This window comes from Salvelinus sp. IW2-2015, unplaced genomic scaffold (assembly GCF_002910315.2).
Source record: "Salvelinus sp. IW2-2015 unplaced genomic scaffold, ASM291031v2 Un_scaffold1433, whole genome shotgun sequence".
Lineage (NCBI taxonomy): Eukaryota > Metazoa > Chordata > Actinopteri > Salmoniformes > Salmonidae > Salvelinus > Salvelinus sp. IW2-2015.
In genome coordinates this window covers 167,533-194,195 of record NW_019942905.1, presented here as the reverse complement: position 1 = coordinate 194,195, position 26,663 = coordinate 167,533, and the positions used below count along the sequence as shown (strand labels likewise).

General features: G+C 43.8%; 2 protein-coding genes across 3 annotated transcripts in view; both read right to left on the bottom strand.

Annotated features, from left to right (window-relative positions):
* Positions 1 to 3,672: 3,672 nt before the first annotated feature.
* Positions 3,673 to 26,663, bottom strand: part of LOC112070819 (golgin subfamily A member 4) — a 37,079-nt gene continuing 14,088 nt past the window's right edge. The window contains exons 10-17 of one of the 2 annotated variants that reach the window (XM_024138267.2): positions 22,644 to 26,626; positions 22,309 to 22,430; positions 19,193 to 19,323; positions 17,889 to 17,978; positions 15,386 to 15,476; positions 13,070 to 13,144; positions 8,049 to 8,146; positions 3,673 to 3,759 (exon numbers count right to left, since the gene is read on the bottom strand). In XM_024138267.2, coding sequence (XP_023994035.2) covers positions 15,441 to 15,476; positions 17,889 to 17,978; positions 19,193 to 19,323; positions 22,309 to 22,430; positions 22,644 to 26,626 — 4,362 coding nt within the window. In that variant the 3' untranslated portion in view covers positions 3,673 to 3,759; positions 8,049 to 8,146; positions 13,070 to 13,144; positions 15,386 to 15,440. Of the gene's footprint in view, positions 3,760 to 8,048; positions 8,147 to 13,069; positions 13,145 to 13,320; positions 13,337 to 15,385; positions 15,477 to 17,888; positions 17,979 to 19,192; positions 19,324 to 22,308; positions 22,431 to 22,643; positions 26,627 to 26,663 lie in introns of those variants that run through there. The other variant, XM_070439143.1, reaches the window with a different exon arrangement.
* Positions 15,727 to 17,083, bottom strand: LOC139024376 (keratin-associated protein 4-6-like; the record flags this gene model as incomplete). The annotated part of the gene is given in 3 exon segments (XM_070439144.1): positions 15,727 to 15,750; positions 16,089 to 16,772; positions 16,775 to 17,083. Coding segments are annotated over 3 exon segments (1,017 nt in total), but the record flags the coding sequence as incomplete, so codon positions are not given.

Genomic DNA, 26,663 nt, shown 5'->3' with positions numbered 1-26,663 from the left:
CACGATTCACTTTGTGTATTTACATCTTTACATTATGTTGAGTTTTTCTTTTATTGTCTCCACAAAATATAAAGTAGAAAAGCTGTGGGAAACCATAAAGCAGGGGTGTCCTTAAGTGGTACAGTTCAGGGACAGGAAGAGACAGTTCAGGGACAGGAAGGTAGAGCTAAGGGACGGGAAGGTAGAGCTAAGGGACGGGAAGGTAGAGCTAAGGGCGGGAAGGTAGAGCTAAGGGACGGGAAGGTAGAGCTAAGGGACGGGAAGGTAGAGTTAAGGAACAGGAAAGTACAGTCAAAGGGTCATTCATCCATATAAATAGAAAGTAGATTCATATTTAGAATCCCTAGAAATTATATTTCTCAGATTCCATCAACGTCATGAGGAAGTGACACACAGTAGAAATACAACCAAACTCTACTGATAAAACACTAAAAACCATAGATCAACTGAAAAACATTAAACAAAACTCTACTGATAAACAACCTAAAACCATAGATCAACTGAAAAAATTAAACCCAAAACTCTACTGATAAACAACCTAAAACCATAGATCAACTGAAAACACATTAAAACCAAAAACTCTACTGATAAACAACCTAAAACCATAGATAACTGAAAAACATTAAACAAAACTCTACTGATAAACAACCTAAAACCATAGATCAACTGAAAAACATTAAACCAAAACATCTACTGATAAACAACCTAAAACCATAGATCAACTGAAAAACATTAAACCAAAACTCTACTGATAAACAACCTAAAACCATAGATCAACTGAAAAACAACATTCAACCAAAAAAAACCACAACAAAGAATCAACCCAATGATCAACAAAAACTTATTGCACAAGCCATCCGTAAAATAGATATATAATTAACCCTGGACTAAAAAAAGAAGAAAAAAAAGAAATATTGTATAATTCATGATTTAAAATCCGTATTTCATTGTGTGAAATTAGATTGGAAGAAATAGCAACTATGATGATCCTTACATGGTCTATTTTCTACCTCCCTCGTACCATATATCCACACACACACACACACACACACACACACACACACACACACACACACACACACACACACACACACACACACACACACACACACACTACACACACACACACACACACACACACACACACACACACACACACAACACGGGCTAGATCTAGTCCACAGTGGTGCAGCAGTCTGCAGTCCTTCAGCAGCAGTAAAGTCCATCTCCATCCTTAAAGTACCAGCATCATCCTGATACCTGCCCTTCATCGTAGCCAGGGCTGAAAACAATAGGGAGAAGAAAGATACAGGATTACATTAACTGCACAAACAGTAATATACAACTCAGCAAAAAAAGAAACGGCCCCTCTTTCAGGACCCTGTCTTTCAAAGATAATTCGTAAAAAAACAAATTACAATGAAGATCTGTGAAGTTAAGGGTTTAACACTGTTTCCCATGCTTGTGCAATGGAACCATAAACAATTCATGAACATGCCACCTGTGGAACGGTGTTAAGACACTACAGCTTAAACGACGGTAGGCAATTAAGCCACATTTATGAAAAACTTAGGACACTAAAGAGGCCTTTCTACTGACTCTGAAAAACACCAAAAGAAAGATGCCCAGGGTCCTGCTCATCTGCGTGAACGTGCCTTAGGCATGCTGCAAGGAGGCATGAGGACTGCAGATGTAGCCAGGGCAATAAATTGCAATGTCCGTACTGTGAGACGCGCTACAGGGAGACAGGACGGACAGCTGATCGTCCTCACAGTGGCAGACCACATGTAACGACACCTGCACAGGATCTGAACATCACACCTACTTTCCAAATGCACTGTATATTGATAAACTCTTCCAGATCATCAGCATCTTAAACAACAATAACCATGTAGACCACTTTGTCCTGACTACAGTATCAGTTACAGCAATGGGAACGTGGATTGGGAAGACATGTCTTATCTCTTGTCTGTTACAGTATTGAGGCATATTGGTAAGCACCGTGTACAAGCATACAATATATTAGATCTGGCTTTAGTGGAGTCAAAACAGTGTTTTAGGTGTAATGGGGGTTGATATTTGTGCTTCTGTTCTTTAAGCTACTTACAAGTAGTAAACTCAGCAAAAAAAGAAACGTCCTCACTGTCAACTGAGTTTATTTTCAGCAAACTACTTGTATGAACATAACAAGATTCAAAAACGTAAACTGAACAAGTTCCACAGACATGTGACTAACAGATATTGAATAATGTGTCCCTGAACAAAGGGGGGGGGGGGTCAAAATCTGAGCAAAAAATCTGAGCAAAAAAATACTAATGTCAGAGCAAAAACCAAGCCATGAGGCCGAAGGAATTGTCCGTAGAGCTCAGCGACAGGGCTGTGTCGAGTCACAGATCTGGGGAAAGGTACCAAAACATTTCTGCAGCATTGAAGGTCCCCAAGAACACAGGAGCCTCCATCATTCTTAAATGGAAGAAGTTAGTAACCAACAAGTCTCTTCCTAGAGCTGGCCAACCGGCCAAACTGAGCAATCGGGGGAGAAGGGCCTTGGTCAGGGGGGTGACCAAGAACCCAATCGGCACTCTGACAGAGCTCTAGAGTTCCTCTGTGGAGATGGGAGAACATTCCAGGAGGACAACCATCTCTGCAGCACTCCACCAATCAGGACATTGTGGTAGTGGCCAGACAGAAGCCACTCCTTAGTAAAAGGCACATGACAGCCTGCTTGGAGTTTGCCAAAAGGCACCTAAAGGCTCTCAGACCATGAGAAACAAGATTCTCTGGTCTGATGAAGGCAAGATTGAACTCTTTGGCCTGAATGCCAAGCGTCACGTCTGGAGGAAACCTGGCACCATCCCTACGGTGAAGCATGGTGATGGCAGCATCATGCTGTGGGGATGATTTTCAGTGGCAGGGACTGGGAGACTAGTCAGGATCGAGGGAAAGATGAATGGAGCAAAGTACAGAGAGGAGAGATCCTTCATGAAAACCTGCTCCAGAGTGCTCAGGACTTCAGACTGGGTCAAAGGTTCACCTTCTAACAGGACAACAACCTTAAGCACACAGCCAAGACAATGCAGGAGTGGTTTCGGGACACGTCTCTGAATGTCCTTGAGTGGCCCAGCTAGAGCCCAGACTTGAACCCAATCGAACATTTCTGGAGAGACCTGAAAATAGCTGTGCAGCAACACTCCAGATCCAACCTGAAAGAGCTTGAGAGGATCTGCAGAGAAGAATGGGAGAAAATCCTCACATACAGGTATGCTAAGCTTGTAGCGTCATACCAAAGAAGACTCGACGCTGTAATCGCTGCCAAAGGTGCTTCAACAAAGTACTGAGTACAGGGTCTGAAAACGTATTTGATATTTCAGTTTATTTTTATAAAATATAAAAATAAATCTACAAACCTGTTTTTGCTTTGTCATTATGGGGTATTGTGTGTAGATTGATGAGGAATGAAAACAATTTAAATACATTTTATAATAAGGCTGTAACATAACAAAATGTGGAAAAAGTCAAGGGGTCTGAATACTTTCCGAATGCACTATAGGCCAAGGTAATGTCTGTAAGCAATTGCTGACATAGCACGGACTGTGTGTGAGAATGTGTCTGTGTGTGGTTGCATATGGCTCATCGTTAGTGGCTTTACAACGAGGAAGAACAGATGCTTACAATTGCTTTTGTATCCTCTTTCTCCAGAACCTGCTGAGCTTGGTCTGGTGGGAACTTGAGCATGGAGGTTATGACTTTAGCCATCGTCTGTGGGAGGGAAGAGAAAACACAGAAATTACTTAGCCACCTGACAAAGAAAAGTAGGATACATTCAAATAGGCAGTTTTTTTTTACCTTTTTTTTTTCTTCACGTGAAAAATTCTTAAACTTCAACTTTAAGGTGGGGCTGTTGATGTTAATGATATATGTTGGGAAACTGATGACAGTTTCACAACTTAATTTTTGGAGGCAGTGCACTCAATGGTATGGTGTTACGTTCCCCAGTTTGTGTTGTTGTGGGTTTGTACGCGTATTTCAAGAAGTGGCTTCCTGGATTCCTAAAGCACCTGATTGGTCGGCCCCATCACTGATTGGAGCTATGACCCCTCCCTCTCGTCAGGGGATACAGTTGTCTCTTCAATTACAAACTCCTTCTCCAGCTTGATAAAAGCCAGTGTTCCTTCGTCAGAAGAGAGCTTCTTTTTATGTCCTGTGTTGTTCAGTGAATGTTTTGTTGATATTATTATTTTGTAGCCGCTCCTTCAGAGGTATGTGTATGACACTAGGACTTTATTTTTTCACTTATTCTGTTTCATTGGTTCCCAGGGGGGAAGGGGAAGGCACCTTGGGAGTGTTTAAGCAAGAGGCCTGCGGGCATACATAACCCGTAGTATGTACTCTGTCTATGCACACTAGGTAAGACCTGGGCAGACCACCCCCTGTATTTTGGTTAGCGCCAGGCGGTGCTAAAGGATAGGTAAGTAGTGGGAAGGCAGGTAAGGTAGGAGAGGGGATTCCTTAACTAACTTTCTTTGATTTGGTTCCGTCCAGCCCCTTTTCCCCACATTACCGTGTTAAGGAATAATAAATTCCCTGTAAACTGTATTTTTATCTGCCTCTGTCGTCCTTCCCCGCACCTACGATCACACAACTTTTTCACTCCACGGGGAGTTGGGGTGTTGCGTTCCCTCCTCCAAGAGGAGTACTTAACACATGGGTATCCCGCCACATGGTTCCAATGTTTTTCAATGTCAATTCTTGGCATCCGGGTTTGGATCATGGCAGTGAACCTAGTACTAAATATCCTTGTTTGTCCAGCCATTCTCCCAGCCCAGATCCAACATGGATGCTCAGTGAACCACTGTCTAGCCATTCACGGACGTCAGATCCCCGACTGCAACCCACGACAATCCAACATTGACACTCAGTTAACCCTTATCCAGCCATTCACCCAGCTCAGATTGTCCACTACACCCCATCCTGAGCCAACTTGGAGTCACACTCTGTGACCCTCTGCCCTCATCACGATCATATCCAAAATGGAAGTTCAGTGAACCCATGTCCAGCCATTCACCACCTCAGATCCCTCACTGCAGCCCATAAGGCTCTGGGAACCCCTGCCCTCAACACCACCATCAGCTACCCAATCAAATAAGCCTGCTCACAGAGCAATTAACCCATTATCTTCCTCCTAATCAACTCCAGGTCTATATGCCAGAGTTAGCAGCATGCGTTAGCTATTCCATAAATAATGGGCCTAATCATAAACAGTGCTGCTGTTTGAGGAAACCAGGGCAACAACCACCCAAAGATCTCTTCTTGTGCAAGAGGAGCTAAACAAGGCCAGTAAGAAGTTAAAATGGCAGCGTGCATCATGTGAATAGACTGTATATGTCTCGGGCCAGGCCTCCTTCAGGACATCCTTCCATTCACAGGGAGGCCATAATGATATGGCTATGACATAAAGCTTAACAGCTTAGTGAGGACCTAGGGGGTAACCCTACTAGCTTTATGTGAGTGTCTGATACCCCGCTGACTTTAGGACCGGGTCAACTAGCACTGTTAATTCCCATGCAGAATCATTAATTAGGCCCTGTGCTAAACGAAAACAGAAACACACAATTACTTTTGTATGGGTCTAACTGGGTGATTGCGCTATGTGGGAACGGTGAACTTTATTGGCCTCTCTCCATCCGGCCTCCTTTCCCTCCATTTTCTACCGCCTCCTTCTCATCCCACCTTTCTCTCAGTTTTCTACCGCCTCCTTCTCATCCCACCTTTCTCTCAGTTTTCTACCGCCTCCTTCTCCTCTCACCTTTTCATTGAGGGTAAGCAACTGAACACATGGCAACGTATCCTGAGCTGAATAAAAGGAAAGTGTGATACCGGTTGTTATATTTCAAGAAACTGGGATTATGAGCTCATATGACCCATTTCAGGAAACTAGGCATGTGTTGCGGATCACTACTTCACACAAGAGCCATTTGAATGTAATCTTTTTTTTATTTTATCAAAATGCATTTTTTTTTGCAGAAATGCCTTCTGGAACATGTGAACTTTCATGCCATCTGTAAATACGAATAAAATTGTTAAAATTACGAGCCTAGTTGGTTTAGCCAAAGAAAAAGGAAGCAACCTTCCCACTAGCCATGATTGGGCTGAGATAATGAGTGGGCTGGACATGCCGAGAGATGAGTTGGTTTTGGTCTGCCATGTAGCYCGCTTCTGTCTATTTGAGCTGGTCAGTATGAGTAGGTAATCCTGTCTAACGTGGCTTTTTACATATGTTGCTTAGTAGAACTGCATAACTGTTGCTCCACTTTCTGGAGGACCAAGTTTTGAATTCAGTGTAATTACAGTACGATAGCTAAGGAGGTGGAGGAAACACCTGTCTCCGGGTTACATCTTCAAACTAAGGTCAACCATGGCATCCGTGACAGGGAGAAGCGTCCAACAATGATGTATATGGGTAAGATAGCTAGCTAATTTCAGATATTACACGTTTCTAATCTTGACAGTCGTTTTCATTTCAAGTTAAAGTGTGATGTTAGCTAGCTAATGTTAGCTGGGTGGCTCGCTAGCTTAGGTTACATGTATGATCTTATTTGTATCTCAGAGCCATTTGCTTGGCTAGTTATAGGCTAATGTCAGCTAACATTGAACCGTGTTGGTTAGCTACCTGCAGATTCATGCAGGGTAGTAACGTCATGAGTTGGGATTATGGTTCATGTTTTAACAAAAGACTCCACTATGCAAATATACATTTCGGGTGCATTTGTAAATGAAACTCGATTTCAGAGAACTCTCGTCTAAGTGTGCCAGAGCGCAGAACAACTGATGAATTTACGAACGCTCCTCACCTGTTGAATATGGCCGGTGTCAGTAAACATCGGCAAAAAAGTGTAATCAAATTGTTGTCAACAGCAGTTAGTCACCAATGCTCTGGATAACACGAAAACAGCCTAACCATCTCTGCTAGGCTGAGTAAAATGGTCAGAGTGGGGTGTGTAGCAAGCTAGCCAATTACTTCCCCGTTATTCATCAACTGTAGTGTATGGTATATTGTAGCTCCGTCTCTGCTTTTATCTAATGTAAAAAACATTATTAAAAATGTTGCTACATAAGACTGAATCAAGGCGGTGGGTCACTTACGTGCACTGTCAATGTTCCCTTTTCAGAAAAGGTTACTTTAATCCCCTACAGTCGATTGACACGCCGGTGCATAAAATCTAATTGGCATAATAATAAATCTGTCAGTTTAAGCTAGAGATGTTTTTTTGCATGGGATGCATCTCAATCCACCCCATCTGCCGATGTAACACTTCCGCATCTGTGGTGAAAGGTGACAGAGCGGTGTTTGTCAGACCATGAGACATCCCGAAAATCTATATTCTCACGAAAACGACTAACGCCCGAACAGTTTGAACTTCAAACTATTATGACCACTCTTTGGAAAGGGGAAACTCAGACCTGGATGGCGCAGCAGTCAAAAGCACTGCACCACAATGCTGAGGCGTCACTACAGTTGATGTGACAACTTCTGTTTGTAGCGTCCGAACCGTTTGGGCTACAAATGTGACCCCACTGTGGAAAGGGGAGACTTTCACCAACACCATGGCGTTCTCCGTTTTGCTCTAAAACCCCCACAAGTGTCACAGGACTCATCTGAAAGTAACCAGAACCAATTTTTAAAATGAATGGAAGTAGTTTTGCGCATATCCAAAAAAAGGGCTTAAATATGTGTACAATATATATATATTTCCTGAGCTATCTCATAGACATAGGACAAACACGTCAAAAGCTTGTTTTTTGACTATTTCTTTCCATTTATGAATGTGTTTCTCTGAGCTATAGTATTAATGACCAAAATCTATAATTTAACAAATCATTGTTATAAATGTTTTTGAAACCCTAAGAAGTTATAAAATTTAAGATCAAATTGCTAAATGATCCATAGTATAATAATCTTAAAACAATTCCATATGTCAGCTTAGGACCCACCCTAATGGCTTAGACTTTTAAGAATGAACGCTAAAGGTGCATATTGATTAAATTACCTTAGTTTCCCGTCCCATCATGTACTCAAACAGGACCTTCCTCAGGTACTCAAACTCTGTGAGTTCTGAGAAGGACTCAGCACTGTAATGGCCAGGATCTGGAACACACAAAACAAAGGTCAGGTTAATGTAGGATAACATAACACATCAGCTCATAGATACGGACATTAGACAATGTGACTAATTCACATCTATGATGGAGAAGTATTGTGCTTTGAGTATTGATGCTCATTAATAACCTTTTCTATTCATTTACTGTCCATACTGGGGAAATGGGAAACCTAGTCAGTTGCACATCTGAATGAATTCAACCAACACACACACCATTATATAGACACACACCATTTATATAGACACACACACACACCATTATATAGATACACATGCCATTTATTTATATATATACATATATACACACACACATACATATATACACACTCACCATTCCAATACACACGTCATTTTACACACGCCATTATATAGACACACACACACACACACACACCATTCCAATACACACCACTATACATATATATACACACCCCATTATAGTGTGTGTATATATATATATATATATATATATATATATATATATATATATATATATATATATATAAAAAATATATATATTGCGTGTGTATCTATATAATGGTGTGTGTGTATTTAATGGTGTGTGTCTATATAATGGTGTGTCTGTAATGTGTGTGTCTATATAATGGTGTGTGTGTGTGTGTGTCTAATGGTGTGTCTGTGTTGAAGTTGGAAGTTTACATACACCTCAGCCAAACACATTTAAACTCAGTTTTTCACAATTCCTGACATTTAATCCGAGTAAAAATTCCCTGTCTTAGGTCAGTTAGAATCACCACTTTATTTTAAGAATATAAAATTTCAGAATAGAGAGAATGATTTATTTCAGATTGTATTTCCTTCATCACATTCCCAGTGGGTCAGACGTTTACATACACTCAATTAATATTTGGTAGCATTGCCTTTAAATTGCTTAACTTGGGTCAAACATAGCCTTCCACAAGCTTCCCACAATAAGTTGGGTGAATTTGGCCTATTCCTCCTGACAGAGCTGGTGGAACTGAGTCAGGTTTGTAGGCCTCCTTGCTCGCACACACCTTTTCAGTTCTGCACACTAATTTTCTATGGGATTGAGGTCAGAGTTTTGTGATGGCCACTCCAATACCTTGACTGTGATGTCCTTAAGCCATTTTGCCACAACTTTGGAAGTATGCTTGGGGTCATTGTCCATTTAGAAGACCCATGTGACCAAGCTTTAACTTCCTGACTGATGTCTTGAGATGTTGCTTCAATATATCCACATAATTGTCCTTCCTCATGAGGCCATCTATTTTGTGAAGTGCACCAGTCCCTCCTGCAGCAAAGCACCCCCACAACATGATGCTGCCACCCTGTGCTTCACGGTTGGGATAGTGTTCTTCGGCTCGCAAGCCTCCCCCTTTTTCCTCCGAACATAACAATGGTCATTATGGCCAAACAGTTCTACTTTTGTTTCATCAGACCAGAGGACATTTCTACAAAAAGTACGATCTTTGTCCGCATGTGCAGTTGCAAACTGTAGTCTGGATTGTTTTATGGCGGTTGGTAGCAGTGGCTTCTTCCTTGCTGAGCTGCCTTTCAGGTTTATGGCGATATAGGACTTGTTTTTACTGTGGATAGATACTTTTGTACCCGTGTCCTCCAGCATCTTCACAAGGTCCTTTGCTGTTGTTCTGGGATTGATTTGCACTTTTCGCACCAAAGTACATTCATCTCTAGGAGACAGAACGCGTCTCCTTCCTGAGTGGTATGACGGCTGCTTGGTCCCATGGTGTTTGTACAGATGAACGTGGAACCTTCAGGCGTTTGGAAATTTCTCCCAAGGATGAACCAGACTTGTGGAGGTCTACAATTTTTTCTGAGGTCTTGGCTGATTTCTTTTGATTTTCTCATGATGTCAAGCAAAGAGTCACTGAGTTTGAAGGTAGGCCTTGAAATACATCCACAGTTACACCTCCAATTGACTCAAATTATGTCAATTAGCCTATCAGAAGCTTCTAAAGTCATGACATAATTTTCTGGAATTTTCCAAGCTGCTTAAAGGCACAGTCAACTAGTGTGTGTAAACTTCTGACCCACTGGAATTGTGATACTGTGAATTATAAGTGAAATAATCTGTCTGTAAACAATTGTTGGAAAAATTACTTGTCAGGCACAAAGTAGATGTCCTAACCGACTTACCAAAACTATAGTTTGTTAACAAGAAATGTGTGGAGTGGTTGAAAAACAAGTTTTCATGACTTCAACCTAAGTGTATGTAAACTTCCGACTTCAACTGTAGATACACGCACACACACCAATTTACATTGCGATGTACAGGTAACTGTCAAAATAAAGGAAACGCCAACATAAAGCTGGTGGCCACACCAGATACTGACTATTACTTTTGATTTTGACCCCCCCCCCCTTTGTTCAGGGACACATTATTCCATTTCTGTTAGTCACATGTCTGTGGAACTTGTTCAGTTTATGTCGGTTGTTGAATCTTATGTTCATACAAATATTTACACATGTTAAGTTTGCTGAAAATAAACACAGTTGACAGTGAGAGGACGTTTCTTTTTTTGCTTTGTATCCCTCATTTACTCAAGTGTTTCCTTTATGTTGGCAGTTACATGTAGTTCTCAGTTCTAAACGTGTATTCCATTATTCACCGGCTCTATGTAAACGCCACTTCTACATTTGGCACGGAATCATCTAATGTTCCACCCTGATTCTGTCGGCCATACTGTTTAGCTGACATGACATTATGTTTCAATTAGCAACAGTTCTGAACATTGAAACAAACTACCAAAACTAAAAAGAATGGCACATGGCCCTACATGAGCACTTGTACACTGCAATAAAATTCCAAACAGGCCCATTCAGATGTATTGCTCCATCATCCCTGTACCTAGGGAGACATAACTCTGTCTCAAGTACCATGGTGTGAAATCCCAACAGGTCACACTTCAAAATAGCAATCATGTTAGTACTTCCCCATCCTCTTCAAGGGAAACACTGTCAGGTGTGACGTGGGTGAAGGATCAACTCCACGTAGTCTATACTTTATTGCTTTTCTATTTCATTTAGGTCTGCTATTTTCTTATGAGTTTAATTCTTAGTTTGTTTCTTGTTGTGATTCTATGCAACTTGTTCTTATTTTGTATGTAACTTGGAGCTGTGGAAAGAAGTTCCTCTAGAAGGACAAGAAATGTAATCATCAAAACAAATCAAAGTCCTTTCCATGGAGATGTTTAGGCCAGTGAAGGGGTTGCAACTGAAAAACACCCTCCCATTTCTCTGGAATAGCCATTTACATTTGAGTAATTTAACAGATGCTCTTATCCAGAGCGACTGACATTAGTGCATTCATCAGATAGACGATGACACTGTAGGCCCCTGGCTGTGCCAGCACAGAAAAGCAGCTTGATGTTGAAAGGAAAAGGGTTGATGAAGAGAAAGGGAAGAGGTGACGGTAGAGGCCAAACTAGTCTTTGATCATCAGGCGTGGAGAATGGCCTGGCTAATAAATCCTTTCGGCTTTATGTCCTCCTGACCTTCAGGCCCCGGACCCCAGGAAGAGTAGCCCAGATGAACCCACAGTAGAGTAACACTCACACTGGGGCGTGAGGACCCACACTACACAACACAGCAGAAAGCACCTCTACCTGGAACCACTGCTCATTGGCCTCTTGACCAGGAGCCATTACAGTGGTTTAAACACCATCTGTGCTGGCTTGGAAATGTTTTCACATTGTCCTTTGAAGCACAGATCCAACCACTATGGTGGAGTACAGCTCAGCTCAGCAGTGTTATTAGAGGTCCACAGTGGTCAAGACAGCAGAAGCCACATTGAGATGGTGTTAATATATACTGAGGCTGTCAACAGTGGTATGAGTCAGATCACTGGGCCAGCAGGCTTCTCTTCAGCTAGAGTAGACAAGCTATGGAGTACAGCTGGGTGATATGGACCAAAGTCCATGTCACAATCAATTGACAGAATTATCACCATAACTATCAATTGAACCATAACAATGTGCACCAGTTACTTTTTATTGTGCTTCTGCTGCTGATGTTGTAGCTATCAATTGTCCCGTTAGCAATAGTCCATATTAGCAGACTTACATTTTAAACTTCACATTCCTCTAGTAAAGGCAACTTATTGTTATTATCAATATCAGTAAAATGTCCTCGGTATATGGTCAGTATCGATCATTTTCAGTTTATCGTTCCAGCTCTAATATGAAGTAATGGGGTATGCATAAGGGGGAAAGTTTAGTATGTGACCTGGCCGAGAGGGTTGTTCAGACACCCAGAGGGTTGTTCAGACACCCAGAGGGTTGTTCAGACACCCAGAGGGTTGTTCAGACACCCAGAGGGTTGTTCCATTTAAGCACACCCGAGGCCAAAAAGAGTGGACTACTAAAGTCTTGGGTTGGAGAGTGTTAGAAATTGAGTGGTTAACTTCAGGCCAGGGGAGAGGCCAGGGGGGGTAGTGCGCTGTGCTGCGTTAGAGGTTTTCACATGGGAAACAAGACTGCAGCCTGCAAAAGCCATTATGTCCTGGGATTAATTTCACCCCTACCTCATCACCACCCCTTTCCATCCGACAGCCCATTCTCTTATTACGCCAGCAGGGAAAGTTCTCCCCTTCTACCCTGTCCTCCATACAGAGAAGATATCATTCATAATAGGGTAGAGATGGATATGATTGAGACACTACTGTGGGGGCGTCATCTTAGTGATGTTGAACTACCAGCAGCAATGTCCTATCACACTAAACGGCTGACAGAAATCCCTTACTCATTTTCCATGAGGTCCTTTCCAGCTAAGAATTAATGAAAATTGAAAAGTTAATATTTTTCAGAAAACTTCCCTGTAAGATGTTAACGTTACCCTTTGAATGTATATAATTTAAAGTAGTATAGATGTTTAATAAGATGTTAATATAGATGAATATAGATGTTTACCTTTGAACGTGGTCCCCAGATGGTCACCACTGAGTTCTTGTGGCCTAATTTCATCTTGTCCTCCAGTGAGTGGATCTAGGAGAGAGAGAGAGTACAGTAGAAAAACATAACTCCCAGTGAGTGGATCTAGGAGAAAAGAGTACAGTAGAAAAACATAACTCCAGTGAGTGGATCTAGGAGAAAGAGAGTACAGTAGAAAAACATAACTCCCAGTGAGTGGTCTAGGAGAAAGAGAGTACAGTAAAAACATAACTCCAGTGAGTGGATCTAGGAGAAAGAGAGAGTACAGTAGAAAACATAACTCCCAGTGAGTGGATCTAGGAGAAAGGAGAGTACAGTAGAGACTAAAAAAGCATTGAATCAATAAAGGCATTCCTTTTCTGATAACACTAAGTCTGCAAGTGTAAAGCCTTATACATGCTTATAACAACTTCTGATGTGCTATACATACAGGCTTAGAAAGTGTTACCATTTTATTCAAGTGGATCTGTTCCTTTAAAAGACCTGTACGACAGTCTGTGGAGATGAATACTGGCCTGCTATGGTCATCCAGGGGTTAGTGAGTGAGAACGATCTGTCGACAACGTGTGTGTGAGAGAAAGTGTGTGTGTGGGAAGGAGCAGGGTAATTGCTTCTAAGGTTACAGCGAGAGTAAACAATGTTCTATGTAATGAAGTTAATCTAGAAAGAGACCAGCAGTCATTAAGGATGGCTGGAGGGTGAAAAAGTTCTGGGAGGAAGAGAGGAATACAGTGGTGCGGAATGAGGGATGTACTGTGAAGAACCAAGCTGTGATGAGGTAAACTTATAAAAACCACCAAGCTGAACTGGGCTAACCTGATAACACCGCCAATACTGAACCAAGCTGTACTGGGATAACCTGATAACACCACCAAGCTGTACTGGCTAACCTGAATAACACCACCAATACTGAACCAAGCTGTACTGGGCTAACCTGATAAACACACCACTACTGAACCAAGCTGTACTGGAGTAACCTGATAACACCACCAAGCTGTACTGGAGTAACCTGATAACACACCAATACTACTGAACCAAGCTGTACTGGAGTAACCTGATAAACCAGTACTGACCAAGCTGTACTGGGCTAACCTGATAACACCACCGATACTGAACAAGCTGTACTGGAGTAACCTGATACCACCAGTACTGAACCAAGCTGTACTGGCTAACCTGATAACACCACCACTACTGAACCAAGCTGTACTGGAGTAACCTGATAACACCACCACTACTGAACCAAGCTGTACTGGGCTAACCTGATAACACCACCACTACTTGAACCAAGCTGTACTGGGCTAACCTGATAACACCACCAAGCTGTACTGGAGTAACCTGATAACACCACCACTACTGAACCAAGCTGTACTGGAGTATACCTGATAACACCACCAAATACTACTGAACCAAGCTGTACTGGAGTAACCTGATAACACCACCAATACTACTGAACACAGCTGTACTGGAGTAACCTGATAACACCACCAATACTACTGAACCAAGCTGTACTGGAGTAACCTGATAACACCACACAATACTACTGAACCAAGCTGTACTGGAGTAACCTGATAAACACCAAAATACTACTGAACCAAGCTGTACTGGAGTAACCTGATAACACCACCACTACTGAACCAAGCTGTACTGGAGTAACCTGATAACACACCACTACTAGAACCAAGCTGTACTGGAGTAACCTGATAACACCAACCACTACTGAACCAAGCTTACTGGAGTAACCTGATAACACCACCACTACTGAACCAAGCTGTACTGGAAGTACCCTGATAACACCACCACTACTGAACCAAGCTGTAACTGGAGTAACCTGAATAACCACCACTACTGAACCAAGCTGTACTGGGCTAACCTGATAACACCACCACTACTGAACCAAGCTGTACTGGAGTAACCTGATAACACCACCACTACTGAACCAAGCTGTACTGGAGTAACCTGATAACACCACCACTACTGAACCAAGCTGTACTGGAGTAACCTGATAACACCACCACTACTGAACCAAGCTGTACTGGAGTAACCTGATAACACACCACACTACTGAACCAAGCTGTACTGGAGTAACCTGATAACACCACCACTACTGAACCAAGCTGTACTGGGCTAACCTGATAACACCACCACTACTGAACCAAGCTGTACTGGGCTAACCTGATAAAACACCGCCACAATTTCTGGAACCACAATGGAAAGTTCAATGTGAAAAGAACACTTCCAACCAGCAGAGTATGGTTCGGCTTGGTACCGTACTGTGATCACTCCTTGACACTCCACCCTGTCGACAAAGTGCTGTTCCTTCAGCCTGGCCTCACTCAGCAGGGTGGTCTTCTCAGCTAGCTGGCGCCTGCAGCTCCTCCACACCTATCTGTAACAACACAATCATCAATAACAGACATGAGTAACAAATCAATACAGACATTTAGGTTGGTTTAGACCTTCCTCCTAAATGAATGGGGAAATAGTTTTTGAATGGTTTCAGAGCCCCCTTGAAAAGATTTCCAATCTCAATGGGATTCACCTGGACAATGTATCAATAAAATACATGTGATTGACTAGGAGAATCATGTGAGTAAATCATGGATATATAGTGCAATAAACTTATAGGAAATAGAGTGCTATTTGGGACGCAGACAATGTCTCTGAGGGGGTTAATTGGAACAGGGATGGAAAAGAGTGTGTTCCAGACCAGGGGTCAGATAAGATTCAGATATTTTATCTGGGCTTAATGGAGCACGCACAGACATGTACACACACAGGCACGCATACAGACAGGCCGCACAACGCACGCACACAGACAACCACACACACGCACGCATACACACGACAGAGGCACACACACACACAGCATACAGACACGCGCCACGCAGCGCACAGACAGGCGCACGCGCGCACAGAAAGCGAACGCACCGCACACAACACGGCGACACGCACCCACACAGACACACACACAGACAGACGCGCACACACACACACAGACCACGACAGAGCGCACCCACACAGACAGACGCACACCCACAGACAGACAGACACACACACACCCACAGACAGACACACACACCACACAGCACACACACAGACGACACACACCCACAGACAGACAGACACACACCCACCAGACAGACAGACACACACACCCACAGACAGACAGACACACACCCACAGAACAGACAGACACCAACACACCACAGACACAGACCAGACAGCACACCACAGACAGACAGACACACAACCCACAGACAGACAGACAGACACACACCCACGACAGACAGACAGACACACAAACCACAGAACAGACACACTAGAGCCCAGAAACAGACACAAAAACCCAACACACAGACAGACAGACAGACAGACAGACAGACAGACAGACAGACAGACAGACAGACAGACAGACACAACACAGACAACACACCCACACAGACAGACACAACACAGACAGACAGACACACCACACAGACAGACAGACACACCCACCACAGACAGACAGACAGACACACACCACAAGACAGAACCAGACAGACCGACACACACACCACACAGACAGACAAGACAGACAGACCGACAGACAGACCACAAGACACCCAGACAGACAGACAGACGACAAGACACAGGAAGACACAGACAGACAGACAGACAGACAGACAGACAAGAACACACCAGACAGACACACACACCCACAGACAGACAGACCAGACACACAGACAGACACACACAGACAGAGACAGACCACAGACAGACAGACAGACAGACAGACAGACAGACAGACAGACAGGCAGACAGGCAGACAGGAGAACAGACCACACAACAGACAGACACACACACCCACGACGACACACACACCCACAGACAGACACACACAGCCACACAGACAGACACACGACAGACAGACAGACCAGACAGACAGACAGACAGACAGCAGACCAGACAGACACAGACAACAACCGACACACACACACCACAGACAGACACACACACGTTTTAACTCCCACAACTAACAGAATTAGTGAAACTAACTGTTCATCTCTGTTAGAACTATAACTTATAAAGGACCTGAGGGTAGGCCTACATCGACTGGCTTAACTTTCCACACTGAACCGGTAATCTTTCTTCCGTCAGACACATGGGTGTTTCAAATACAGGTCCACAGAGAGGTTGGGTCAACACAGTTGCAGTTGGTGTGGAGGCGTGTCTGTCTGTCTGTGTGTCCTTTGAGGGGGGCGAGCAGGAAACTGTATTACTGTATTGCTTCAACAGAAACCCATTGTAAATGTCATCTATCCAATCCAAGCCTACTAAAAGACACCGTATTGAAACACAGGCTCCAGTCTATATAGACAAAATGGTGCATCTGCGCAGTTGGTGGSTGTGTCCCAAATACCACCCTATTCCCTTTATAGTGCACTACTCTTGGCCAGAGATCTATGGATCCTGGTCCAAAGTGGTGCACTAAATAGGGAATAGGGAGTCATTTGGGACACAGTCGGTGGGAAAATACCACAGATATGGCAACCTCTTGACATCCTGTCTGCGGGGGTAAATTAAATACAGTCTGTGTAAACCGGTTAACCTGTAGTGATGGGGGTGGCAATAGCCTCAAAGTTAAGATAGGCAGGCCAGTAACCAGAGGGTTGCCGGTTTGAATCTGTCAGGAGTGAGCCAAGCAACCAGTGGGCGGTGGTAGTTAACCCTCAAACTGCTCTGCGGCTAATGCTACTGTATTTTGCTAGCTGTGCTGCTAGCTTCACCCTGTAAACATGGATGAACTGAGATACTGTACCTCTCCACTGGCGCTGTGGGTCCTTGCCTGCAGGTCCTCCAGCTTTTTCTGTACCTGACACACTACGTCCCCCATCTCCTCCTCTCGACTCTGACGGGAAGAACAGGAAAATCACAACTAGTCATTTCCTACAGTGTTTCATCTCTTACAAAATACTCAAAAACGGCATTAGTTTCCAAAAACATCCCCCTTTTCTTCTTTTTGTCAATATTGTTTTATAAAGTTCTTTGTCTGCACATTTTATTTGTTGTAGTTCCATTTATTTTGTCACAAATATTTCAGCTAAAAGCCCTTCAGTGTGGATCAGTGTAGTCTGATATCACAGTATTGTCAGTCTGTGTGTTACTCTACTTCAGGCCTCTCTACTTTAATTATGTCTGGTGATGAGTGGGAGGAGACAGCTTTTACTTTAGTTTACTTAGCTGAGCAAAGCCAATCCTCAACAACTTATTTTTCCTGATGAAATCTATGAGGAAAAAAAACAACTATTACAAATTACTTTAAGTTGACGGAAATGTGACGAGCTGAGAATTCTCTGCTTTGAAACCACTTATTTACCCCCCTTGACAGTTAAGATGGGGAGAAAATCAGAGCTGAAAATTGTTTAACCTGTAGCCAAGGCTTTATAGCCTTTATGGTTAATTATGGCTGGCATTGGTAACAATATCAATGTTGCCATCTTTACGAGGGCATAGCTGGACAAGGCAATGTGAATGACTTAAAACTAGGCTAAAATTGTCCAGAGTTTTAGTCGACTGATAATAACTAAAACTAACGAAGGATGATGACATTACTAAAATGTGACGAAGACTAAAAAGAATTTAAGACTAAATCTAAAATAGCTGCCAAAATGAAGACTGCTAGAGACTGACAGGAGGAGGTGGTTCCATGTCAGTACTAGTTTCACGAGGATGGGTGGAGTACATGTACTTTTCCTTTAAAGTTCAAAGTTGAAACATATGTCAGGAACTGATAGGAGTTTCCGRATGATAGTGCGGACTAGTGTTTTCACAATACTTGTATCACAATACTCTGAGAATCATGGCATGGAAACAAAACAGGAAGCGGACAGATTATTCTGAGGAAAACCGTCTTAATGTTGGGCCAGTAACTCCTACTTGTAATCTACTTTCTAAAAGCAAACCAGTTAGTCTGTGTATAATTAATAATGTCAATAGTCTAATCTAACCCTATACGTTACATTGCACGGTCTACGTATCTACACAGTAATAGCTGTAGTAATAAAGTTCAAGTTACATAGGAACTACAATATAATTACATTGTGTTATTCGTTCGTACTGTACCTGGAGGACCTGCTCATATCGTTGGACCGTTCTGTTTAAGTCATCATCTTTCTGGGCGATCACCTTCTGGAGCTGATTGGTCTCCTCCCGATGGCTGTCCATAAGCTCCACCTCCACGCTCTGGGCCTTCCCTGGTTGGTGGAGAAGAGAGGAGGAGTGAGGAAAGAGAATGAGGAGGAGTGCTGATATAGGATTAGTTTGGCCTTTTAGATCGAATGAAATTGTATTAGTTACATGCGCCGAATAGAACAGGTTTGATCATTTGATCTAACCTTACAGTGAAACGCTTACTTACAAGCCCCTAAATGACAGTGCAGTGTAAAAAAAAATACAGATCAGAATGGTGCCGGTACAGAGTCAATGTGCGGGGGAACCAGTTAGTTGAGGTAGTATGTACATGTAGGTAGAGTTAATTAAAGTGACTATGCATAGATGACAACAGAGAGTGGCAGTGGTGTGGAGGGGGGGGGGGGGGCAAAGCGAAGTCTGGGTAGCCATTTGACTAGATGTTCAGGAGTCTTATGGCTTGGGGGTAGAAGCTGTTAGAAGCCTCTTGGACCTAGACTTGGCGCTCCAGTAGCGCTTGCCGTGTAGTAGCAGGGAGAACAGTCTATGACTAGGGTGGCTGGAGTCTGACAATTTTTAGTGCCTTCCTCTGACACCGCCTGGTATATAAGTCCTGGATGGCAGGAAGCTTGGCCCTAGTGAAGTACTGGYCCGTTCGCACTACCCTCTGTAGTGCCTTGCGGTCGGAGGCCGAGCAGTTGCCATACCAGGCAGTGATGCAACCAGTCAGGATGCTCTCAATGGTGCAGCTGTAGAACCTTTTGAGGATCTAAGGACCCATGCCAAATCTTTTCAGTCTCCTGAGGGGGAATATGGTTTGTCGTGCCCGCTTCACGACTGTCATGGTGTGCTTGGACCACGTTAGTTTGTTGGTGATGTGGACACCAAGGAACTTGAAGCTCTCAACCTGCTCCACTGCAGCCCCGTCAATGAGAATGTGCTCAGTCCTCTTGGTCCTCTTTTTCCCTGTAGTCCACAATCATCTCCTTTTGTCTTGATCACGTTGAGGGAGAGGTTGTCCTGGAACCACACGGCCAGGTCTCTTACCTCCTCCCTATAGGCTGTCTCGTTGTTGTCGATGATCAGGCCTACCACTGTTGTGTCATCAGCAAATTTAACGATGGTGTTGTAGTCGTGCCTGGCTGTGCAGTCATGAGTGAACAGGGAGTACACAGGAGGGGACTGAGCACGCACCCCTGAGTGGCCCCTGTGTTGAGGATCAGCGTGCCGGATGTGTTGTTACCTACCCTTACCACCTGGGGGCAGCCCGTCAGGAACTCCAGGATCCAGTTGCAGAGGGAGGTGTTTAGTCCCAGGGTCCTTAGCTTAGTGATGAGCTTTGAGGGCACTATGGGGTTGAACGCTGCGCTGTAGTCAATGAATAGCATTCTCACGTAGGTGTTCCTTTTGTCCAGGTGGGAAAGGGCAGTGTGGAGTGCAATAGAGACTGCATCATCTGTGGATCTGTTGGTGCGGTATGCAAATTGGAGTGGGTCTAGGGTTTCTGGGATAACAGTGTTGATGTGGGCCATGACCAGCCTTTCAAAGCACTTCATGGCTAGAGACGTGAGTGCTACGGGTTGGTAGTCATTTAGGCAGGTTACCTTAGTGTTCTTGGGCACAGGCACTATGGTGGTCTGCTTAAAACATGTTGGTATTACAGACACGGACAGGGAGAAGTTGAAAATGTCAGTGAGAAAAAGAAAAGAAAAAAAAGACACTTGCTAGTTGGTCAGCGCATGCTTGCAGTACACGTCCTGGTAATCCTTCTGGCCCTGCGGCCTTGTGAATTACTCACAACGGCTGCGGAGAGCGTGATCACGCAGTCTTCCGGTACAGCTGGTGCTCTCATGCCCGCTTAAGAGTTATTTGCCTCGAAGCGAGCACAGAAGTAGTTTAGCTCGTCCGGTAGGCTCATGTCACTGGGCAGCTCTCGGCTGTGCTTCCCTTTGTAGTCTAATGGTTTGCAGGCCATGCCACATCCGATGACCGTCAGAGCCGGTGTAGTACGATTCGATCTTAGTCCTGTATTGATGCTTTGCATGTTTGATGGTTCGTCAGAGGGCATAGCGGATTTCTTATAAGCTTCCGTGTTAGAGTCCTGCTCCATGAAAGCGGCAGCTCTAGCCTTTAGCTCAGTGCAGATGCTGCCTGTAATCCATGGCTCCTGGTTGGGGTATGGACGTACGGTCACTATGGGGACGACGTCATCGATGCAGTTATTGATGAAGCCAATGACAGATGACGTGTACTCCTCAATGCCATTGGAGGAATCCCAGAACATATTCCAGTCTGTGCTAGCAAAAGAGTCCTGTAGCTTAGCATCTGCTTCATCTGACCACATGATCATACTGAAAAGGATGAAATGGACAAGAGGGACCAGATGCGCCATCAGATTTAACACTCCTACTCTGAGGCGCCTTTTGAATACGGGCCCAGAATCTAAGCACGAAGTAGACCTTGAAATTCACATATTCAAAACCAGTCACTCACTTCCGCTATTGGAATGCAGTGTGAATGACTGGACTACAGTGAAAACATATGGTGATTCATTCAGAAAGAGACCGTTTCTTAACCTCCATTTCACCCCTATTGTTCTGTCTGAAAAGTCAATTATCTATCAAATGAATTTCATTTAATTTTGAAAAAATATTCAAATGAGTCCTACACTTTCATGTACGTGGATTTTACTCAACTCCACACATTCATGACAAATGACAAAACAACTAAGAATTTGTATTGGCGAAGTTTGAGAGTATTGTTAGACTATAAACTAACAACTTAAACCATTTGTCACACAAAACAAATTTACTTTTGAAACATAATGATTTAATATTGTATATTCATTTAAGTGTTTTGGGCAGTGACAGTCTCAATGGTAATAGTAACATAAGTAGCTAGAAGCATAAACCAAAAAAACCTGGTGAGGTGCTGACTAATAGAAAGTGAACTGTAGAAAAAGAAAGCTAGGACTTTATTGCTCTGAAGTTTCAATGGTAATACAGTGTCTCATCATGCAACGGCATGTCAGAAAACGGATTCCCTCTCACCAATGGTCTCCTTCACTGCAGCAGTCAGCTCCTGTTCTTTCAAAGCCATCTGCGTGTTGAACTCCCTCATCAGCTGCTTCAGGGACGAGTTGTGCTTCATCTCCAGATCTTCAACCTCAAGCCTGTTCGATGGGGGAGAATAACAAAATACAGTATGATGGAGAGAAAACACAGAGGAYGTACCACAAAGACAGAATTTGAAAGTAAAAACAAGAATAATAGAAAGGGAAGTGAACGCAATTATTTTCTGAACTCAACTGACAAAGAGCTTTCTAAACAATTGTATTTGTTTGATTGTTTGACTACACTAAGGCAGAACATTAGGTCAAACTTACATGATTTTCTTCTCGTTCTCTTGGGTCAACTCTTTCTTCACATACTCCAGGTCTTGCTGGTGTTCCTTCCTCAGGGTTCGCAGGTATTTCTGTAGCTTTTGCTTCTCCTGCACCGCCTCCGTAAGCTTATTCTGCATGGACAACAGAGATTCAGCATCCCCATCTTCCTGCGTCAGAGAGRGGTTCTCTTTGTCTGCTGTAAGACTCTTGGTTTGCTCTGCAGTGCAATGCGCCACGACCTCCACTGCATTCTGACCCTGTGTTTCTAAGCGAGCCAATTCTGTATTTTGCTGTTCAATCAGTGCAGTCTTCTCAAGCAGATCTTCCTTGAGGCGGCTGATTTCAGCCAGAAGGTTGACTTTCTCCTCCTCCACTTCCTTGAGCTTCATCTCAACTTTAAGCKTCGAGACGGTCTCATCTGCTTTGGTCTGCTCCTGGTTCGAAACATCTCTCCGATACGACAATAACTTTCCCTCGTACATGTTCTTTAAGCTCTCTTTCGCAAGTCTCTCGTCATTCCGAAGCTGCTCAAGATGCTTTTCTTGTTCTTCCTTACACTTGGCTAGGGCTTTCTCCTGGTTCAAAATGTCTTTCTGAAGCAACGATAGCTTTTCCTCGTACATGTCCTTCAAACTCTGTAAAGAGCTCTCTTTTTCCAGTCTCTCATCACTATGAATTTGCTCAATGTGTTTCTCCTGTTCTTCCTTCATCTTGGCCATGGCTTCCTCGAGGGATTTTCCTTTCTCCTCCAGGGTTTCCTCCCCCTGCTTTTCTGTCGCTTTGTCTACCTTGGTCTCTTCCAACTGTGTCCGAAGGGCTTTGACAGTCTTTTCCTTCTCCTCGAGTTGTGAGGTCAACTGTTTCCGAATCTGGCTGATTTTCTGCTCAGCTTTCTTCTTCAGCTCAGCCACTTTCCCAGCATTGTCRTTTGACAACTTCTCTTCAGCCACCTTCAGGCTCTCATCATTTGTCTCAAGAATCTCAGCCTTCATCTTGTCAAAGMCTTCCCTCTGCCGCTCCAGCTCTTTTTTSAAAGTTTGGTTCTCTCTCTCCATGGACTGCCATTTCTCCTCTGTTACCTGGACTAGAGTTCCATTCTGGGTTCTGAACTGCTCCTGAGTCTGTTGTAGACGCTCTGTGAGCTCTCGTTTCTCACGCTCCCTGATACTGTGCTGCTGCTTCAGGTCAGCAGTTAGCTGCTCACTCTCCTTTGTCTTGAGGACCAACTGATCTTTCAGCTCAATTAGTCGGCTGTTGCAGCTCTCCACCTCCAAAGTAAGGGCATTGACTTTCTGCTCCTTTTTACTCAAGACTTGGTCCATCTCTGACTTGCTAATGGACTGATTGTCAATGCTGGCCATCAGCCTCTGTAAGGCCTCGTCCTTCTCAGAGATCTGTTTCTCCATATCATCATGTCTGGTCTGCAGAGACTTGACAGTATTGTGGTTCTGAGAGAACTTGGACTCTGCTTTCCTCTTGAASTCCGTGAGGTTGTTCTTGAAGGCGTCGGCCTGCTCCACTGCATATTTCTTCTCTTTCTCTAGTCTGTCAATGGTCTCCGCCATTCGGCAAACAAGCCTCTCTCTCTCCTCCTTGTGCTGCTGATCAAGCAGTGATATGTCTTCATCCTTCCCCGTAAGGCTACCTGCTAACTGGGTCTTCAAGTCGTTTATGATACTCTCCAAGTTGCTGATATACACCACATTTGTTTTGACATTCTCTGAGATTGTTTGGTTTTCCTCACTGAGCTGTTCGATGCAAATTACTTTTTCTGAGAGCGCTTGGGAGTGATTTTCAGCCTCCCTCTGTAGAGACTCCCTCTCAGCAGTTAAGGCTTTGATATCATCTTTGTGTACATTTAGTTGAAAAGTAATCTGCTCTAGTGAACTGCATAGGTTCTTTTTCCCCTCTGTACTCTGCTGGAGTTGCTTCTCCAAAGTGTGTATCCTGTCAACCTTTGTAAGGATAACGTTTTTAAGATGTGCTATCTTCTTCTGATTACCCAGAACCCGGTCTTTCAGCTCGCTCACTCTGCTCTCGACTCGTTCAGAGAGCTCCTTCGTACCATCTTCGATACTTGCCTCAATGTCCCGGCAGTAACGCATTAATTCCTTGCTGATCCCAGCGAACTGCTTCTGCATTTCGTTTTCCTTGACTTCTAGTTGAAGAGAATGTTGTTCAAGRCTCCTCTGAACTGCCTCCCCTTCCTTACCCTTAGAAGCCTCAAGAGCTTGAAGCTGCTTCTCAGTGTCTACAAACCTCTCAGACAGAGACTTGAGCTTCTCTCTTGCCTTATTCTCAGTCTTGTTCAGCTGATCCTGGAAGGAGTTCCTTTCATTAAGAGCAGTGTTTAGATTCCTCTCGACCGCRTCCATTTGCTTTTTGAACATTGTCTCAGCTTGAGATAAACTCTCCATCTTGACTGCGGCTTCCTTCAGTTCGGCCTGCAGTTTCTGCACAGTGGTCTGTCTCATCACCAACTCTTCCTTCAAGTCCTTCACAACTTGCTCTTTTTCTTCCATGGTGGTTCCAAGCTGCTGGTTGACCTCCTCCACTTCCTGTAACTTCTCCTGTAGTATTTGTGTGTATTTCTCCTGCATTTCTTCTTCCTGTTGTCCCATCTTTTCCTGCCAATGATTCTCAAGCTTTTCCTTCTCTTGCTTATGGACTTCACACATCTTCTCTAGTTCATCCTTGTGATTGGACTCAAGCTGGTACATAGCACTGCTCAGGCCTTCTGAACTTGTCTGAGACTCCAGGAACTTTTCTTTAAGTTTTTGTTCTTTCTGCTGTAGCTCTGACTCCTTCTTCGACAGTTGCTTTTTCAAAGATTCGTTTTGCTCCTGAAGCTTCTTCTTAAATTTATCCTGCATCTCTTTGGTCTTAGTTTTAAAATTCTCCATCTTTGTCTCCTGTGATTTCCACTTGGCCTCCATGTCTTTCTTAATGTTGTCCACCTTCTTCTCATGAGCAGCCTTCTGGTCCTCCAGGTGTTTCTTTAGTCGTTTTTCTTCCTCTTGCTTAGTGTTCAGTTCGTCAGTGTAAGATTTATCCTGTTCAGAGAGCTCCTTCTTAGCCTGCTGCAACTGCTTCTCTAYCTCTTCAAGCTCCTGTACCTTTTGTTGAAGAGAGTCCTCTTTCTGCTGGCAGTCACTTTGAGTTGTTTCCAGTTTATGCACAAAATCTTTTAATTGACTCCTGCACTCTGAGAGTTCATCTCTAATCTTACTGAGTTGGGCGTTAGATTTCTCAAGGCCCTTCTTTTCTGATTGGGCCTGCTTTAAACTCTTTCTAAGCTCCTCCAATTCTTTAACCTTCACATTCCTGTCTTGAAGAACCATCTTGGACTCTTCTTTCAGGCTTTTCTCACAGACAAGTTGAGCCTCAAGCTCTTTCTCTTTCTCCTTCAGCACTATCGTCAACTTGTTGAGTTCGTCTTTTAGCATCTTCTCCATTCCTCCCAGGGACTGCTCATGCTGCAGCTTGATCTCCTCGATATCTGTACTGTGCTTGGTCAGCACCTCCTGCAGCCTCTGCTCCAACTCCTGCCTGGCTGACCCACCAGCGTTTTCAACTGCATCCAGTCTCTCCCCGAGAACCTGTTTGATCCTCAACACCTCCTGGAGCTCAAAGGAAAGGGCTTCCAGCTGAGTCTGTTTCACATCCAGCTTCTCCACTGTCTTCTGGTTCATTTCCTCTTCATGGGCTTGTAACTGGACCTCTTTCTCCTTCAAGATGGTCTCCACTTCAGCTCTGTGTTTTGCCCTGAGCTCCTCCATAGCAGCATTGTGTTGGGCTAAGGCCTCCTGATGCAGCTCTAGCTTGTGCTTCTCCATCTCCTCGCAGTGCTTCTCCTCTAGTGCAGTCACCTCGTCCTTGTGTTTCTTCCTTAGCTCCTCCATCGGAGTAGAGAGATCATCTGTTGATGGAACTGATCCAGGTTGGGAGTACTTTTCCAGAGAGCTCTCGAGTTCCACTATTCTCTGTAATGAGATGTGCAGTATGTATTGTATGTTTGCC